The following is an 18863-nucleotide window of genomic DNA, read 5'->3' on the forward strand; positions in this document are numbered from 1 at the left end:
ATCTAATCTAACCTCCACGGACAGTGACGCCTCGCAGGCTGCGTAAGCGCGGCCCTCCAGAAATTGGCGCAGCGGCTCTGCTGCCGTGCGTGGCGTGGAGTAGCGGTAGGTATGGGAGACAGCCCTTATAGCCAGCCGGGCGGCTGTGGTGGGGGGAGCTCGGCAGCCTGGCGTGTCCGCCGCGGCCTCCAGGCGCGCTCGCGTGCTAGCAGCGGCAGCGGCAGCAGCAGCAGCAGCAGTGTGTTGTGTGTTGTCGCCGGCGGCGCAGTGCGTGTTCCCTCGTGTGTTTCGTGCGCTGTGCGGTCGCGGATGGTCGTCATCCTGATCGTGTCGCCGCCCGCGCCCTGCGATGCCACCAGCTCCGCCGCCACCACGACCAGCGTGTCGCTCATCTCTTGCTCTTCTGCTTCGCAGGTCGAGCCCGACGGCACGGTCGCCACCACCAAGGAGGGTGAGTACTCACGTCGGCGGTAGCGTCGCCGGCGCCACACCACTTGCGCAACTGAAGGCCGCTCCCGGAACATTACGTCGGGAGCACTTACGCTGCCGGAATTGGAACGTCACAATTACGTCCCTTTCGCCCGCTTTCACTCGCGACGTCAATTTCCTCGCTAATGTCAGCACAACGCTCATATTTCTTCTCAGGTGCATAACAGGTGGTGCGAGACTGCGAAACCGGGGCACGGAACAAGCTGGTCACTTAACGCGTAGTTTACGAAGTACTTTCACTAGCAAGTAACTCCGCGTGGCGGTTAAATTGCGTGTTTATACCTGCCGTAAACAATGGAGCGTAGCTTCAGGCCGATACTTCCGTGGCGGAGGCGTATCGTGCGTGCTAGATGTACATCCGGTGGTCAGTTTTTGAAGTCATATTCATACAGATAAAAGAAGCTTTCGAAATGTGGTACTACAGAAGAATGCTGAAGATTAGATGGGTAGATCACATAACTAATGAGGAGTTATTGAATAGAATTAGGGAGAAGAGAAAACCCTTGACTAGAAGAAGGGATCGATTGGTAGAACATGTTCTGAGGCATTAGGGATCATCAATTTAGTATTGGAGGGCAACGTGGAGGAAAAAAATCGTAGAGGGAGACCAAGAGGTGATACACTAAGCAGATTCATAGGATGTAAGCTGCAGTACGTACTGGGAGATGGAGCAGCTTGCACAGGATAGAGTAGCACCGAGAGCTGCATCGAACCAGTCTCTAGACTGAAGTCCACAACAACAACAATTCATACAGATAACAGAGGAAACCAAACTATTTTGAAATAAGATCGCCGGCCGCGGTGGCTGAGCGCTTCTAGGCGCTTCAGTTTGGAACCACGCTACTGCTACGGTCGCAGGTTCAAATCCTGCTTCGGGCATGGATGTGTGTGATGTCCTTAGGTTAGTTAGGTTTAAATAGTTCTGAAGTTCTAGGGGACGGATGACCTCAGATGTTAAGTCCCATAGTGCTCAGAGCCATTTTTTTTTAAATAAGATCAAGTGATACAAGGTGTTGACGGGGCAATGCGTCTTAGCCAAATGTTTGTAAACTACGTACGTTTGTGCATGGCCATTGCCATTCTTGAAAAGGAATACGCAGTCTCGCCGCCTGTAGTGAAGATTGCGATATTGCCATTCTACATTAGTCAGTGACGCCATCTTTCGACTCTGTGGTTTATTATTAGTATTAAGTTTATGATAGCAGCATGCTCCGTAGGATAGCACGAGGTCTGTGTTACATAGATAGCTGACAGATTCCTCTTGTGAGTTGGCGAAGACAATCAACCTGTCAAAAAGGCTCATTTCTTTTTCTTTGAAAAAAGTACTGGTGGTGCAAGCTTAGCCTTCACAGTCAATAAAATACTTCTGGGAATGTGGCAGCATTGTCAATGTGTAAAACTTCCGATGTTTCGTCCACTTTTACAAAAGGCCTTCCTTAGAATGTTTTTCGATAAGTCAAAAAATAGTAATACTAATAATAAAATAAAACACCCTGAGGAAGTTTAACTCATCGAGAATGCGATCACTTACCCAGAAGAATTTATTTCGCCGTTCAAGTCTGTTTCGTAGCGTAACTCAATGTCTAACTTAGAGTTGAAGGTGACAGTAAGTCGTGAGTTAGCGAAGCTAACGAATGTACGCACATCAAAAAAAGTTTTGCATCACCTCGGTTCCGAGAGCTCCGGAACCTGTACAGAAAATTGAAACGGAGATGCACATAAACATCATTTCCGATCTTTTTATTACTCATGAAAACCACACATTGCATGTTGTACCATACGGTGAGACCTTCAGAGGTGGTGGTCCAGATTACTGTACACACCGATACCTCTAACACCTAGTAGAATGTCCTCTTGCATTGATGTATGCCTGTGTTCGTCGTGGCATACTATCCACAAGTTCATCAAGGCACTGTGGTCCAGATTGTCCTACTATAGATCCATCAGAGTGGTTGGTGGGTCACGTCGTCCATAAACAGCCCTTTCCAATCCATCCCAGGCATGTTCGATAGGGTTCATGTCTGGAGAACATGCTGGCCACTCTAGTCGAGCGATGTCGTTATCCTGAAAGAAGTCATTCACAAGATGTACACGATGGGGTCGCGAACTGTCGTCCACGAAGACGAATGCCTATCCAATAAGCTGCCGATATGCTTGCACTATCGGTCGGGGAATGGCATTCACGTATCATACAGCCGTTACGGCGCCTTCCATGGCCACCAGCGGCGTACGTCGACCCACATAATGCCATGCCAAAACAGCAGGGAACCTCGACCTTGCTGCACTCGCTTGACTGTGTGTCTAAGGCGTTCAGCCCGACCAGATTGACTCCAAACACGTCTCTGACGATTGTCTGGTTGAAGGCATATGTGACACTCATCGGTTAAGAGAACGTGATGCCAAGACCCGAGCGGTCCATTCGGCATGTTGCTGGTCCCATCTGTACACTGCTGCATGGTGGCGTGGTTGCAAAGATGGACTCGCATGGACGTCGAGAGTGAAGTTGCGCATCGTGCAGCCTATTGCGCACAGTTTGAGTCGTAATATGACGTCCTGTGGCTGCACGAAAAGCATTATTCAACATGGTGGCGTTGCTGTCAGGGTTCCTCCGAGCCATAATCCGTAGGTAGCTGTCATCCAGTGCAGTAGTAGTCCTTGGGCGGCCTGAGCGAGGCATGTCATCGACAGTCCCTGTCTCTCTGTATCTTCTCCATGTCCGAACAACATCGCTTTGGTTCACTCCGAGACACCTAGACACTTACCTTGTTGAGAGCCGTTCCTGGCACAAAGTAACAATGCGGACGCAATCGAACCGCAGTATGACCGTCTAGGCGTGGTTGAACTACTGACAACACGAGCCGTGTACCTCCCTCCTGATGGAATGACTGGAACTGATCGGCTATCGGACCCCCTCTGTCTCATAGGCTTTACATCTTTGGGCGGGTTTAGTAACATCTCTGAACAGTCAAAGGGACTGTGTCTGTGATACAATATACACAGTCAACGTCTGTCTTCAGGAGCTCTGGGGACCCGGGTGACGCTGAACTGATGTGTGTATAGTGACAGTGATCTGTTTCGTTTTATACATTCTGCGTACTGTAGCTACATTTGCATCTCCGCCTATGTTTCCACTTATTCCGTTATTTCAAACGTGTAATAAATCTGAAGGCGTTATTGAGAATATTCACGCCCGAGACCCATATGTTCTCGTGAGGGTTCCCATACTTGGAGAGTTAAAATACGCATGAATGTAGACGTTGTAGTCCCCACAGTGGTTACGAGGTACTGAAGAACTGTTCCCATGTCGGTGGCGTGACTGTTCGAAGGTGATGGGTTTAGCCGTGTTTTACATTAGTTTCACATAGACAAGCGAATTTCTCTTCCTATGGCGTTACATGTACTCGTTGGTGTCGGAAATCACACTAGTACCCAGAGGGCAATGGGTCGCTTCGATCTAGCAGAATGTGTCATTGTACAATAGCAATAGGAATTTCTGAGACACTGTGCCAAAATAACGCATACATTTCGGCTAGCGGTCGTCACTTTGAAAAGTGCTCGTGAGGTTATGTTGGTGCTATAGCGTTTTAATTGTTTGTCAATAAACAGCTTAATGTATGTTTCTTTTATTACTGTTTAAAATCTACGATCACCTGTTCACTTCCTAAAAGTTTGAAATATCCCATATTTTCATTTGAAAGATTACTACGAGGCCGGCCGCGGAGGCCGAGCTGTTCTAGGCGCTTCGGTCCGGAACCGCGCGACTGCTACGGTCGCATGTTCGCATCCTGCCTCGGGTATGGATGTATGTGATGTCCTTAGGTTAGTTAGGTTTAAGAAGTTCAAAGTTCTAGGGGACTGATGACCTCAGATGTTAAGTCCCATAGTGCTCAGAGCCATTTGAACCATTACTACGAGTTCGATCAACTGAATCGAAGTGTGGAAATAACCGTAGCGCCGATTCTGTTACGCTTCGAACGAAAACACCTGAACGGCTTAAGGGACTCAAGACAGAAAAGAAATAATAATAATTCTTTGTAACTGAACGACATGATGCAAGTACCTCAGATTGACGCCACTTCCGCAACTTATGTGTCCATAACGCAACCCATTATTCATGCCTGGGAAAGGGGACAAATTAGTTTCACGAGGAAACGGAAGCAAGTGTCGTCCCTGGTGAAAGTTGATGATAAATGAGAGCCACCACAATTGTATTGATACACATTTCTGTGTCACGACTGGTTCGGTTTCGTTCGTTAGAACATCATCACGTTGCCGAGTTGTGAGGTCTAGTTGTCGTATGTAGCGTTAGACCTCATACATCACGATAGTGACACAACTCGGCAGCCTGACGATGTAGACTACCAACAAATAAAAGGGGCATGAAACAACAAATGTGTATCAGTACAGCTGCAGTGGTCCTCATTAATCATATATATTAATATCAATCACTTGTGGAACTCAACACGATCTAGCTTAATTCCTGGCGAATATGAGAGGTGAAGGTTAGGTTAAATGCAGACTGAAATATTCCGTTTCCGAACGGTATTCGATCCTCCGAAAGTACATTTTCCAAGGACATGGTTCACTACTAGCGTATCTGGGCCGATCAGCAGAATCGATTGAGTATATCCGTTTAGCATTAAGCTACTGACATCATGCATTTCCCTCCAGGATTAGGTTACACCTCAGAGCTGTTGTTGCATGTATTAACAATATTGACGTGTATTCGGTATCATGGAACAGAATTTAGTTTGCGTAATGTTCTGGGATTACTGCGTAAATGTTGTGCTCAAATGTAGGCTTAATAACATTTCGGAATGCAAAAGCACTAGAATTGCGTTTCGAAGGAATAAGCGTTTGTCATCATTATCATGTAGATTCTCAGTTTTTGACAAAGCATGTGGCAGACTTTCGTTCTTTAGTAGGGCACTGTGAGAACTCAAGTCAGTCCGCAAGGGAGACTGCTTACGAAGTATTCGTCTGACTCATCTAGAGTACCGCCCAATTGTGTGGCGCCAATACCAAATAGAATTTACCGGGGTTATTCAACATACATAAAGGAGGGCAGCAAGAATGTTGTTCGAATCATGGAAGAGCTCCACGAAAGTGTTGAACAAACTGAACTGGCAGACGCTGCAAGATGTTCGTCACTTATCCCACGAAAGCCCATTTACGAAGTTCCGGTACTAAGATGGTAGCCTTCTTTGAACGCTTGAAAAATAGATGAATTTCTCGATATTTTTCAAGTAAAATAAATCATTTTTGTGACCACATCGGACGTCCCCTGCAATTGATGAACCAGTCGGAAGGACCCCTTGCAGCCGGAACATTGGCCATTAGTTGGAATTCTAATTGCCCTACAACAAAATAATTTTCTGTCACCATACGTAGGGCAACAAACTGGTGACTTTTTGAAACGAATGTCTTTTCTTCGCTCACGATATCGAGACAAAAGCTTGCATCGAAAATAGACTTTTGAAAATATCGCAAAACGGCTTACATGTAAATATACCTCTAATTAGCGATCCATGGACCATACAGCCAACATTCCAGATCCAAAAGGAGGTCTTCCTCAACGTTTCTCCGTGGCCACGATTGACTTGCAGGCCTCTCTGGCAGCTTCTGTTATCCGCTGCTTCGCTCACTCGACAAGCTTTTGTACAGAAATGCTTACAGTCTGGTCTGATCTCAAGTTCGAACACGTTCATAATTTCCATAACGCCTGTTAGGCCGTGGCTGAAATAAGTTACATGTCAGATATTTTTTTCTTCTCCGCTGTGACTGGTTTTTGGAGACACTCTTTGATAAATCACCTCGTAGCTCGATAATGAAGTTTCTGGCGAACTTGGGATGAACACTACAGTAATGTAGACGTCCAGGAGAACATTTTAAGCAAAAAATTCCTTTTTTTTTTATTTTCAAAGTGGACTACCCCCTTAAGTAAGATACAAACCACCACGTACCTGTCCAGTAGGGACTGCGAAGATAAGATTAATTACACAGCGCTCATGCACGAAGGAAACGGGAGGAAACCCTATAGAGGTACAAGGGGTTAGAGGGGGGGGGGAAGAGTAGTACCAAAATGCTACGCACATCACAGTGGTTTGAAGAGAATGGATGTAGATGTAGGAGTATGTAATACTTTCACAGAGTAAGTTACTATCTTCTAAACTATTCTTCTTGTATAGAGTAGAATTTACCCATGTGGTGCCTATGTTAGCTCACTTTCAAATTACGCTTTGCTATCTGTCATGCGGCTGGGAGACGAAGAACGAAGTACTCGGATTAAATAGGGTATAAGACGATAGAGGTACTCAAAAGTACCCTACGCCACACACCGTCAGGTGGCTTGCGGAGTATGGGTGTAGATGTAGATATCATGAGAAAGCGAATAGTGATGGTGGTTCCTACTTTCTAAACGGAGGTCAGATGTAATAAAAAGTAATGGAGGTCATTTTCCTTCGTATATTGTAGTTATGGACGTCACCTGTTCTTGTAGCATAAGTGCAGCGGCCTAGCTTGCGAGGGAGGCAGGTGAGGTCGACTGGGATCGAATCGGTTCAGCGGATCAACGACCGCTCGCTCGTACATCGGCCAGTCTGAGAGTGAGTTTTAGGTGGTTTTTCACGCTAGTTTAGGCAAATATTAGCCAGTCCCCCAACTCCGCTTCAGAGAATACTATTCACAAACAGTTACAGCACGATAGCACAGAACGAAGTTTATGAGATTCAGACAGATGACGCACAGGAATCCCTTGGCTTACCTTAACGACTGTGGCCTCAAAAAGAGCATTTCTCCAGAAACTTAAGTAATAAAACAAAATTTGATAAATCCTGATAAAACGAACCCCGTACTGTGGTTAAGCGCTAAGGAATTGAAAAAGGAAGATTTTAGTTATGGACGTAAATACTCCTCGTGAATCTTAACGGACTTCTAAAACAAAAGGGAAAATTTTTCTGTGTTGTGGGCCGAATAGCATCGAAAAATTACAAGTGCGGATAATTACATTACCTAACGAAGACATTTCACAATGGCGGCTGCACCGTTGGTATATAACTTTACAATATGATGTGATGTACGCCGGCCGGAGTGGCCGAGCGGTTAAAGGCGCTACAGTCTGGAACCGCACGACCGCTGCGGTCGCAGGTTCGAATCCTGCCTCGGGCATGGATGTATGTGATGTCCTTAGGTTAGTTAGGTTTAAGTAGTTCTAAGTTCTAGGGGACTTATGACCGCAGCAGTTGAGTCCCATAGTGCTCAGAGCCATTTGAACCAGCCATGTGATGTACGAAGAAAACTCAAGGCACGTTCATACGATTTGTCGACGTGAAATAAAGAGTTCGACAATGTAAAATGGTGTAGCATGTTCTAAATTCGGAGAAAAATAGGAGTAAACTGTAGGGAGAGACTGGTAATATACAATAGGCACAAGACCCATAGGGGAAACAGTAAGCCTGGGAGACGAAGAACGAAGTACTCGGATTAAAAAGGGTGTAAGACAGTCTTTCGCCCCTGATGTTCAGTCTATAGATAGAAAAAGCAATTACGGAAATAAATGAAAGGATCAAGGGCGGAATTAAAATTCAAGGTGAAAGGATATCAGTGATAAGATTCGCTGATGACATTGCTACCGTCAGTGAAAGTGAAGAGGAATTACATGATCTGCGGAATCGAATGAACAGTGTAACGAGTACAGAACATAGATTGAGAGTAAATCGAAGAAAGACGAAAGTAATGAAAAGTAGCAGAAAAGAGAACAGCGACTATCTTAACATCAGGATTGATGGTCACGAAGTAGATGAAGTTAAGAAGTTCTGCTACTTAGGCATCGCCAGACGTTGTGACCGAGCGGTTCTAGGCGCTTCAGTCCGGAACCGCGCGACTGCTACGGTCGCAGGTTCGAATCCGGCCTCGGACATGGATGTGTGTGATATCCTTAGGTTAGTTAGGTTTAAGTAGTTCTAAGTTCTAGGGGACTGATGACCTCAGATGTTAAGTGCTATAGTGCTTAGAGCCATTTGAACCATTTTTTTTTTTTTTACTTAGGCATCAAAATAGCCCTTGATGGCCGGAGAGAACATCAAAAGAAGACTAGCACTGGTGGAAAGCGCATTCCTCGGCAAGAGAAGTCTACTGGTATCAAACATTGGCCGTGTCCGCCTCGATAGCTGAGTGGTCAGCGTGACGGATTGCCGTCCTACGGGCCCTGGTTCGATTCCCGGCTGGGTCGGGGGTTTCTCCGCTCAGGGGCTGGGTGTTGTGCTGTCTTCATCATCATTTCATCCCCATCCGGCGCGAGGGTCGCCCACTGTGGCGTCTACTGTAGTAAGACCTACACCAAGGCGGCCGGACCTGCCCCGCAAGGGGCCTCCCGGCCAATGACGCCAAACGCACGTTTTCCATTGGCCGTAATTTCAGGAAAATGTGTCTCAGAACGTACGTTTGGACCACAGCATTGTGCAGTAGTTAAACACGTACTGTGGGAAAACCGTAGCAGGAGACAATCGAAGCATTTGGGATTTGGAGCTACAGAAGAATGATGAAAATTAGGTGAATTGATAATGTAAGGAATGAGAAGTTATCCGGAGAATCGGCGAGGAAAGGAATATATGGAAAACATTGACAAGAAGAAGGGACAGGATGTTAGGTCATCTGTTGAGACATCAGGGTCTAACTTCCATGGCACTAGAGGGAGCTGTAGAGGGTAAAAACTGTAGAGGAAAACAGAGATTGGAATGGATCCAAGAAATAATTGAGGACTTAGGTTGCAAGTGCTACTCCGAGACGAAGGCGTTAACTCAGGAGAGGAATTCGTGGCTGGCTGCATCAAAACAGTCAGCAGACTGATGAAAGAAAAATAGATCTCTGAAGAATTTTTTTGAAGACTTACAGTCAACAACTTTATCGTGGGTGATGCCATATTTTCTTCTTGTGCCAAGCCTTTGTCTATCTAAAACTTTTTGCTTTACTTCTGTACAAGACACATAATTGCACAAAGCGCTGAAGTTTCTAAGTCACTCTAAAATGTGATTTCTTCAACATAGATTCCCATCAAGAGGTAAACACAAAAATGTTGGTGGTTGTACGTATCTCAGTAAATCGCCCACACTTCCTTTAATTTCATTAACTTACTGTGGCTTCTGATGTGCACAACTCAATACGCTGTGCTTTTAATTTATATTTAAGACGGAAGTCATTTACAGAAAAACAGTTCGTAACTTTTAAATTAATTATTTACCTTTTCATATTTCGCTATGTTTTTATTGGGACTGATTATAAGATTCGAGCCATCTTTGAAAGAACCATTTATACTTAGTGTGTCTTAAATGAGTGTTTACTTATGTATATGAGAAATAACACTGGACCTAGAACTGAACATTGTGGAACTTCATCAAAGATTTCCCCCCAAATCACCAAAGTATCCCCTGTATGCTGCAACTAAGTTAGGACTAATAGCTCGACATTGTTGTGCACTTAGGGTGAATGGGATTAAGAAAGATGATGGGCGTCCAGGGACGCGGGCAGTTTGTGGCTGTTAGCAGCGGAGTGATAACGAGCAGCGGCCTGCATCCTCGGCAGCCGAGCGGGGCTGTCCTTGGCCTGGGACGGGACAGGACGAGACGAGACGGGATACCCGCTGTGGCGTGGTGGCTGCTGCTGCTGCGGCGGCGCGGATTTCGGTTTCACAGGTTCGCGGTCGCATTACGTAAGCGAGGTGTGCGACACGGAGCGCGCCTGCTGCTGCAGCAGATCTGTGAGGATCCCCGTATGTGCAGAGGCCGCTGCCGGCACCGGGTGGCGCAAACCCTTCCCTCACTCTACTGTATAGAGTGTGTATGGCTCAGGATACCCCTCCCAGACGGGAAGGGTGAGAGGAAATATTAAAACGAGAAACTACGTACACACTTATACATTGAAGCGCCAAAGAAACTGTTATAGGCATCCGTATTCAAAATCAGAAATACACTACTGGCCATTAAAATTGCTACACCAAGAAGAAATGTAGATGATAAACGGGTATTCGTTGGACAAATATATTATACTAGAACTGACATGTGAATACTCGTACATTCTCACGCAATTTGGGTGCACGGATCCTGAGAAATCAGTACCCAGAACAACCACCTCTGACCGTAATAATGGCCTTGATACGCCTGGGCATTGAGTCAAACAGAGCTTGGATGGCGTGCACAGGCACAGCTGCCCATGCAGCTTCAACACGATACCACAGTTCATCAAGAGTAGTGACTGGCGTGTTGTCACGAGCCAGTTGCTCGGCCACCATTGACCAGACATTTTCAGTCGGTGAGAGATCTGGAGAATGTGTTGGCTAGGGCAGCAGTCAAACATTTTCTGTATCGAGAATGGCCCGTACAGCACCTGAACCGAGCGAGGTGGCGCAGTGGTTAGCACACTGGACTCGCATTCGGGAGGACGACGGTTCAATCCCGTCTCCGGCCATCCTGATTTAGGTTTTCCGTGATTTCCCTCAATCGCTTCAGGCAAATGCTGGGATGGTTCCTTTGAAACGGCACGGCCGATTTCCTTCCCTATCCTTCCCTCACTCGAGCTTGCGCTCTGTCTCTAATGACCTCGTTGCCGACGGGACGTTAAACGCTAATCTCCTCCTCCCCCAGCACCTGCAACATGCGGTCGTGCATTATCCTGCTAAAATGTAGGGTTTCGCAGGGATCGAATGAAGGGTAGAGCCACGGGTCGTAACTCATCTGAAATGTAACCTCCACTGTTCAAAGTGCCGTCAATGAAAACAAGAGGTGACCGAGACGTGTAACCAATGGCACCCCATACCATCACGCCGGGTGTTACGCCAGTATGGCGATGACGGATACACGCTTCCAATGTGCGTTCACCGCGATGTCGCCAGACACGGATGCTCTAAGCAGAACCTAGATTCATCCAAAAAAATGACGTTCGTCGTTGATTACACCATCGCAGCCGCTCCTGTCTGTGATGCAGCGTCAAGGGTAACTGCAGCCATGGTCTCCGAGCTGATAGTCCATGCTGCTGGAAACGTAGTCGAACTGTTCGTCCAGATGGTTGTTGTCTTGCAAACATCCCCATCTGTTGACTCACGGATGAGACGTGGTTGCACGATCCGTTACAGCCATGCGGATAAGATGCCTGTCATCTCGACTGCTAGTAAACCGAGCCGTTGGGATGCAGCACGGCGTTCCGTATTACCCTCCTGAACCCATCGATTCCATATTCTGCTAACAGTCATTGGATCTCGACCAACGCGAGCAGCAATGTCGCGATACGGTAAACCGCAATCGCGATAGGCTACAATCCAGCCTTTATCAAAGCCGGAAACGAGATAGTACGCATTTCTCCTCCTTACAAGAGGCATCACAACAACGTTTCACCAGGCAACGCCGGTCAACTGCTGTTTGTGTATGATAAATCGGTTGGAAACTTTCCTCATGTCAGCACGTTGTAGGTGTCGCCACCGGCGCCTGCCTTGTGTGTATGCTCTGAAAAGTTAATAATTTGCATATCACTGTCGGTTAAATTTCGCGTCCGTAGCACGTCATCTTCGTGCTGTAGCAATTTTAATGGCCAGTAGTCTATGTAAACAGGCAGCATATGGCGCTGCAGTCGTCAGCGCATCTATAATATAGCAAGTGTCTGTCGCAGTGATTAGATAGGTTACTGCTGCTACAATGGCAGGTTATCAGTATTTAAGTGAGCCTGGACATAGCATTATAGTCGGCGCACGAGCGATGGGACACAGCATCTCCGAGGTAGCGATGAACTGGGGATTTTCCCAAACGAACATTTCACGAATGCACCGTGAATATCAGGTATCTGGTAAAACATCAAATCACCGACATCGCTGCGACCGGAAAAAGATACTGTAAGAACGGTACCAACGAGGACTGAAGACAATCGTTCAACGTGATAGAAGTGCAACCCTACCGCAAATTGTTGCAGATACCAATGCTGGGCCATCAACAAGTGTCAGCGTGCGAACCATTCATCGAAACACCATCGACATGGGCTATCGTAGCCAAAGGCCCACTCGTGTACGTGTACCCTTGACGACTGCACGACACAAAGCTTTACTCCTCGTCTGGGCCCGTCAACACCAACATTGGACTGTTGATGACTGGAAGCATGTTGTCTGGTCGAACGAGTCTCGTTTCAAATCGTATTGTGCGGATGGACGTGTACGTATATGGGGACAACCTCATGAATCTATGGAATCTGCATGTCAGCAACGGACTGCTCAAGCTGCTGAAAACTCTTTATTGGTGTGGGCCGTGTCCAGGTGGAGTAATATGGGACCCCTGATACTTCTGGATACGACTCTGACAGGTGTGACGTATGTAAGCATCCTGTCTGATCACCTGCATCCATTCATGTCCACTGTGCATTCCGAAGGACTTGGGCAATTGTAGCAGGACAATGCGACATCCCACACGTCCAGAATTGCTATAGAGTGGCTCCAGGAAATTTCCGCTGGCCGCCAATTTCCCCAGAGCTGCACGTTGTTGAGCTTATCTGGGATGCCTTGCAACGTGCTGTTCAGAAGAGATCTCCACCCCCTCGTACTCTTACGGATTTATGGATAACCCTGCAGGATTCATGGTGTCGGTTCCCTCCAGCACCAGTTTAGACATTAGTCGAGCCCATACCATATCGAGTTGCGCCAGTTCTGCCTGCTCACGGGGGCCCTACAGGATATTAGGCAGGCGTACCAGTTGCTCCGGCCCTTCAGTGTAGATCCTTCATCTGAGATGAGGATGCAAGAAGGACGTGTGCCGGCCGCGGTGGCCGAGCGGTTCTAGGCGCTTCAGTCCGAAACCGCGCGACTGCTACGGTCGAAAGTTCGAATCCTGCCTCGGGCATGGATGTGTGTGATGTCCTTAGGTTAGTTAGGTTTAAGTAGTTCTAAGTTCTAGGGGACTGATGACCTCAGATGTTAAGTCCCATAGTGCTCAGAGCCATTTGAACCATTTTTCAAGGACGTGTGGATTCATCAGTATGGACAGGATTCCTAATGACAAAATCCAAGGAAGATTGACCGATTAACGACGTAGTTCCCTGCGTGAAATAAATTTGAACTTCATTGAAACAGCTGTACAGACTACAATATTCATCCTTCCTGCTTAATGCGTGACGTAGCATGTGGTGACGTCCGCACTATACTTGTTTCTGTATGAAACTTAGCCCAACTTTACTTCCCGCTCTATAAAAGTCTACATATTACTATAACTATGTACCCACAACTTATTATTCATCTTAAACTCACCTGCTAACATTTGACCAAACAGAATCTGATATGAACTGAACTGTAGCTGATTTGGAAGCAGCTTGTCTTTACATGAAATGTAATGCGCAACTGAACCAAGATAGTTATCTGGTCGTAATCAAAACTTACACTTACCTCACGTCTTGACAACATTGTTGCAGACTTGTCGAAAGCACAACAGCAAGCAGGGTGTGGCTAAGCTAGATTTCTGTTCCTAATCAAATTGCCAAACTAGACACAAACTGTTTCATACCATTAGGTGCAGTATGTTAATGGGTAATGATAAACAGTAATGTGGCGAGAATAACCATTCCTATGAAATGATACTACAAGACAACAATTTCAGAATGAAGTATGTATTCAAAAAGACAGAGTAAAACTTCGCGTGATCTTCACACACAAGATAGGTCTGCTTAACAAAGTGAACAATGATTTACAGAGGGTACAATGTTAACAGAGGATTTCTATAAAAATCAAACAGCTTAATCAGTTAGTTTGTTAATGCATGACTCAGGGAAGTGGGGTGGCCTTTCTTCCAGATCAGAGCGTGTTAAATAGCTGACAATGGTCATTCCGCCCAGCTAATAATAATAATATTGTTCAAAATTTTCTTGTCTTCGCTTTCTAATTCATACATCTTTTTCCTCCTTGCTGTCCTTTACAATCAATCCTTCTTCATCTAACAGACACAATCACAAGTCAACGAAGCACCACAGAATACATCTATCACCTACCACACTTCAACCAAGAATGTATCAGACTGCGCAGAGGAACATCAAGACCAAAGATTAACAATAACTTGCTTCCTCTCTAACGTGCACAGCGATAACATACAAAAATTAAAATGACGTGAGAACCTTACATATTTGTGAGTGTCTTCTCACCGATGTCTGGCGGCATTCTCACGAATCAGTGATGTGGACAAATCACGCCAAGGCAGTTTTGTCATCTATCCACTGCTACGAAAGCCATGACACGTCACATACCATTGTTGCACTCATTGTCTTCATATTACTGCAGTTTACTGAATGATTTTGATGTATTCATTCACGAGGATCACGTTGATGCACCGTAAACAATAAATAATAGTTGACGAGTGGAGTAACGTTTTTGTACTCGGCTATAATAAATGGTTCAAATGGCTCGGAGCACTATGGGACTCAACATCTGTGGTCATCAGTCCCCTAGAACTTAGAACTACTTAAACCTAACTAACCTAAGGATATCACACACATCCATGCCCGAGGCAGGATTCGAACCTGCGACCGTAGCGGTCACGCGGTTCCAGACTGACGCGCCTAGAACCACACGGCCACACCGGCCGGCTCGGCTATAATAGGTATATGCAATAAGGCTCAGGTAAAAATTAAAGTGACAATATCCGTTTTTCACTTTTGTAGCAGGCCATACAAGATATATTTTCTATGTTGGAAGAGACTGATATAGTTAATTTGTACTCTGATGATGATGATGGCGATGAAACAGTTTTTGTTATGAAAGGATATTTGTATTTTTCAAGAGTAAGTTACTGTTTTTACTCGTATATTGCGTTGGATTCTGGCTGTGCAACAATTCCTTGATTTTATTCATTCTGTACCAGTTACTTATGCTTAAATATATACGAAAATGATGCACGTATTTACATATTCCTTCTTTAGCGCAAACCTCACGTCAAAACTGAAATTGAGAAGCGAATTTTTGCATTAAAAGTTTTAAATTCCATTAAATCATAATATTAAAACCAAATTCAGCCCTCCGATATTATATTCTCAATTGTCTGGTGTGACGTGTCCATAAAATTTTTTGACGTTTAACACGTGGAGAGGGAATTGCTGATGAAAGAGTAACAAGAGATTGTACAATATAGTTTGGTGAAAAAAGGGGACGAGATTTGAAGACATTGAGTATTATAGGGAAAAGTTATTTAGATGTCCAAGAAATTCCGGGAGAGACAATTCTGTATTTCTCAAGATAGTTAAGCAACGGAAAGATGGTTAAGGGGTACATATTTCCCACACGGTCGTGGAGACTGCAGTGCGCGGTAGGAACAGTAACACTTACACGAGTCATATGGAGGGTACCTCCATAACGCTATTTTACTGAATAGGGGAGTAAACACTATTGCTAAAGGACAATAAATATGTGCACCCTCCGTAGCGCTGGAGATTGTAATGCACGGTAAAATATTAGCACTCATGCCAAGAACTGACGTGCCTGAGCTAATCTTTTCCCGACAATTGATTCCTTCGGAAAAATCTTCTGTTAGTCCGATCCTAATTTCGTGTACAGGAGACTTGCCTGCTCTTTAGTCTCATTCCAATTTGTTCTACCTCCTCTCTCCCATATTTCTGAAACTACGTGAAGTAACTCCTAGATCCCACAAAGCCCTGATTGACGTGCAACTGAGTGACATAAAAACACAGTGTCAGCAATATAGTGATGGCGGATGATGAACAATGCTTGAAATTTTTGCCTGATATATATGTTCACGCTCTATGAAAAGGTCAAAGAAGTAACTAATACAAATTTTACGTGCAGAAGCATAATTCCCGCTATTGGAGGCGCGGTTTTATTAACGAAGAATCGAAATGTCCGTTGCATAAGAAGAAGCCAGACTTCAGTTATGCGTCACGTAAACAACAGCTACGCTTTAGAGGGTAGTACTGTAGAGTCGAGGACAATCAAGTTCGTAGAATCGTATCTGCTGCCTTGACCTAAATAGCTGGTCCTGCAGTCACCGTTGCGTGGTAATGGCGTCATTGCCTTCTGCGTTCGACCTCGAGTCGTTGGTAGATAAGACGGAGGAAAACACAGACCGCGCATCTGCCATCTGCTTAGTCTAATCTTTCCCGGAACGCTTGTAGCAGAAGTCGCCACACCTTGACGGTTCCGATAACCTTGACTACATAGGCTGTTCCAGGCAACAGGCATTTGCGGGGTACGGCGAGAATTTTCTGACGGACTCTGAAACTAAAACCTTGTGGGATAAGAAAGAAGTATTATCTATATTAAACTAACATGTCCACTAAATTTTTATCGTTGATCTTACAGAAGGTAGTACTACTTCACGTAATTATGATCGAAATAAATAGAAAATCCACCACTGTTGTGGAAATGGCTCGGATATTGGAAGTATGATAAAAGAAAAATTTTGTGACGTAGAGTTCTCTTCAACGCGAAGGTTGGTTATAAAATCACAAATAACTGAATGGAACCGAGCAGGAGTTGAATACCAAACATTTGGATTTGAAGTGTGACACTCATCCTCTTGGCCGCCACACAGTGCGATATTTAAAGCAAATGAACGTGAAAAAGTGATTACTACAAATAGAGTTAGTGTAACTCTGACCACAAGCACATATCAGCATCCACACCGGTATTTAAAAAAAAAAGGAAAGGTCATGTCTGAGACCTAGTTCTTTGCAACTGATAGCTTTATTTGATGCTGAGCGTGTTTCCTATCCATGCCTAACTTCAATAATTTTACACCACATTCTTCATGTCGCGCTTTTCGTTACTTCGCTATTTCGAATCGTAGATACCCTGAAATACATTAATATCACTTATAATTTCCAGTAGTTAAAAATTCTTTGTTTCGCAACATGAAATAATAGATAAAAGATTCTCTAGAGTCACTTTCCGACGACAGTACAACATAGAGTGAAGGTTATTATACTCATGTGTTAAGTTACAATACAAATTTTCACTTTAATGGTAAATAATATTTAAACGTCGTTGCATCCTGGTCATTTCTACATCACAGAACAGAAAATAATGTTTAATTCATTAACGAAAGGAAGTATTTGACACTTTTGTACTTAACATGATACAAGTCCCCCAATGAACTATGAGCTTTACCATCTGTAGGGTGGCTTGCGTGCTTCAGCAATACAGATAGTACCGTAGTGCAACCACAACGGAGGGGTGTCTTTTGAAAGGCAAGTCAAACGCATCTTTTCTCAGGAGTGGCAGCAGCCTTTTCAGTAGTTGCAGGGATGACTGATCGACTAATTTGGCCTTGTAGCATCAACTAAAACGATCTTGCTATGCCGGTACTGTGAAATGCTGAAAGCAAGGTGGAACTATAGCCGTAATTTTCCCCGAGGACATGCAGCTGTACTGTATGGTCCAATGATAACGGTGTCCTCTTGGGTAATATATATTCCGGAGGTAAAATATTTCCCCATTCAGATCTCCGGGCGCGGGCTACTCACGAGGACGTCGTCATCAGGACAAACAAAACTGGCATTCCACGGATCGGAGGGTGGCATGTTAGAACCCCTAACGGGTCACGTAGATTACAAAATTTAAAAGGGAAGTGAATAGGATGAAGTTAGATACAGTGGGAATTAGTGAAGTTCAGTGGCAGGAGGAAAAGCTTTTCTGGTGAGGTGAACACAGGGCTATAAATACGAAGCCAAACAAGTGTAACGCAGGAGTGGGTTTAATAATGAATAAGAAAATAGTAATGCGGGTAAGCTCCTACGAACAGCATAGCGAACGCATTATGGTAGCAAATATAGACACGAAGCCCACGTGTACCACAGTAGTACAAGCTTACATGTCAACTATCTCCGCAGATGATGAAGAGATTGAAGAAATTTATTATCAGATAAAATAAATTATTCAAATAGTTAAAGGAGACGAAAATTTAGTTGTGATGGAGGACTGGAATTCGATAGTAAGAAAAGAAAGAGAAGGAAAAATAGTAGGTGAATTTTGAATGGGGAAAAGGAATGAAAGAGGAAGCCGCCTGGTAGAATTTTGCTCAGAGCATAATTTAATCATCGCTAACACTTGGTAAGAATCATAAAAGAAGACTGCATGCGTGGAAGAGCCCTGGAGACCTTGGAAGGTTTCAGATTGTTTATATAGTGGTTAACAGAAATTTAGGAATCAGATTTTAAATTGTAAGACATTTCCAGGGGCAGAAATGGACTCTGATCACAATTTATTGGATATGAGCTGTAGAATAAAACTGAAGAAATTGGAAAAAGATAGGAAATTAAGAAGATGGGATTTGGATAAGTTGAAAGAACTAGAGGTTGTTAAGAGTTTCAGAGGGAGCATAAGGAGCGGTTGACTAGAACAGGAGAAAGGA

At 44.8% G+C, this 18863-nt stretch overlaps 1 protein-coding gene across 1 annotated transcript in view; it reads left to right on the forward strand.

Annotated features, from left to right (window-relative positions):
- Positions 1-233: 233 nt before the first annotated feature.
- LOC124779271 (serine/arginine repetitive matrix protein 2) overlaps positions 234-18863 on the forward strand; it is an 874478-nt gene continuing 855848 nt past the window's right edge. The window contains exon 1 of the mRNA XM_047253700.1: positions 234-451. Coding sequence (XP_047109656.1) covers positions 310-451 — 142 coding nt within the window. The 5' untranslated portion in view covers positions 234-309. The remainder of the gene's footprint in view (positions 452-18863) is intronic.

The sequence above is a fragment of the Schistocerca piceifrons genome, chromosome 1 (assembly GCF_021461385.2).
Source record: "Schistocerca piceifrons isolate TAMUIC-IGC-003096 chromosome 1, iqSchPice1.1, whole genome shotgun sequence".
NCBI classification, from domain to species: domain Eukaryota; kingdom Metazoa; phylum Arthropoda; class Insecta; order Orthoptera; family Acrididae; genus Schistocerca; species Schistocerca piceifrons.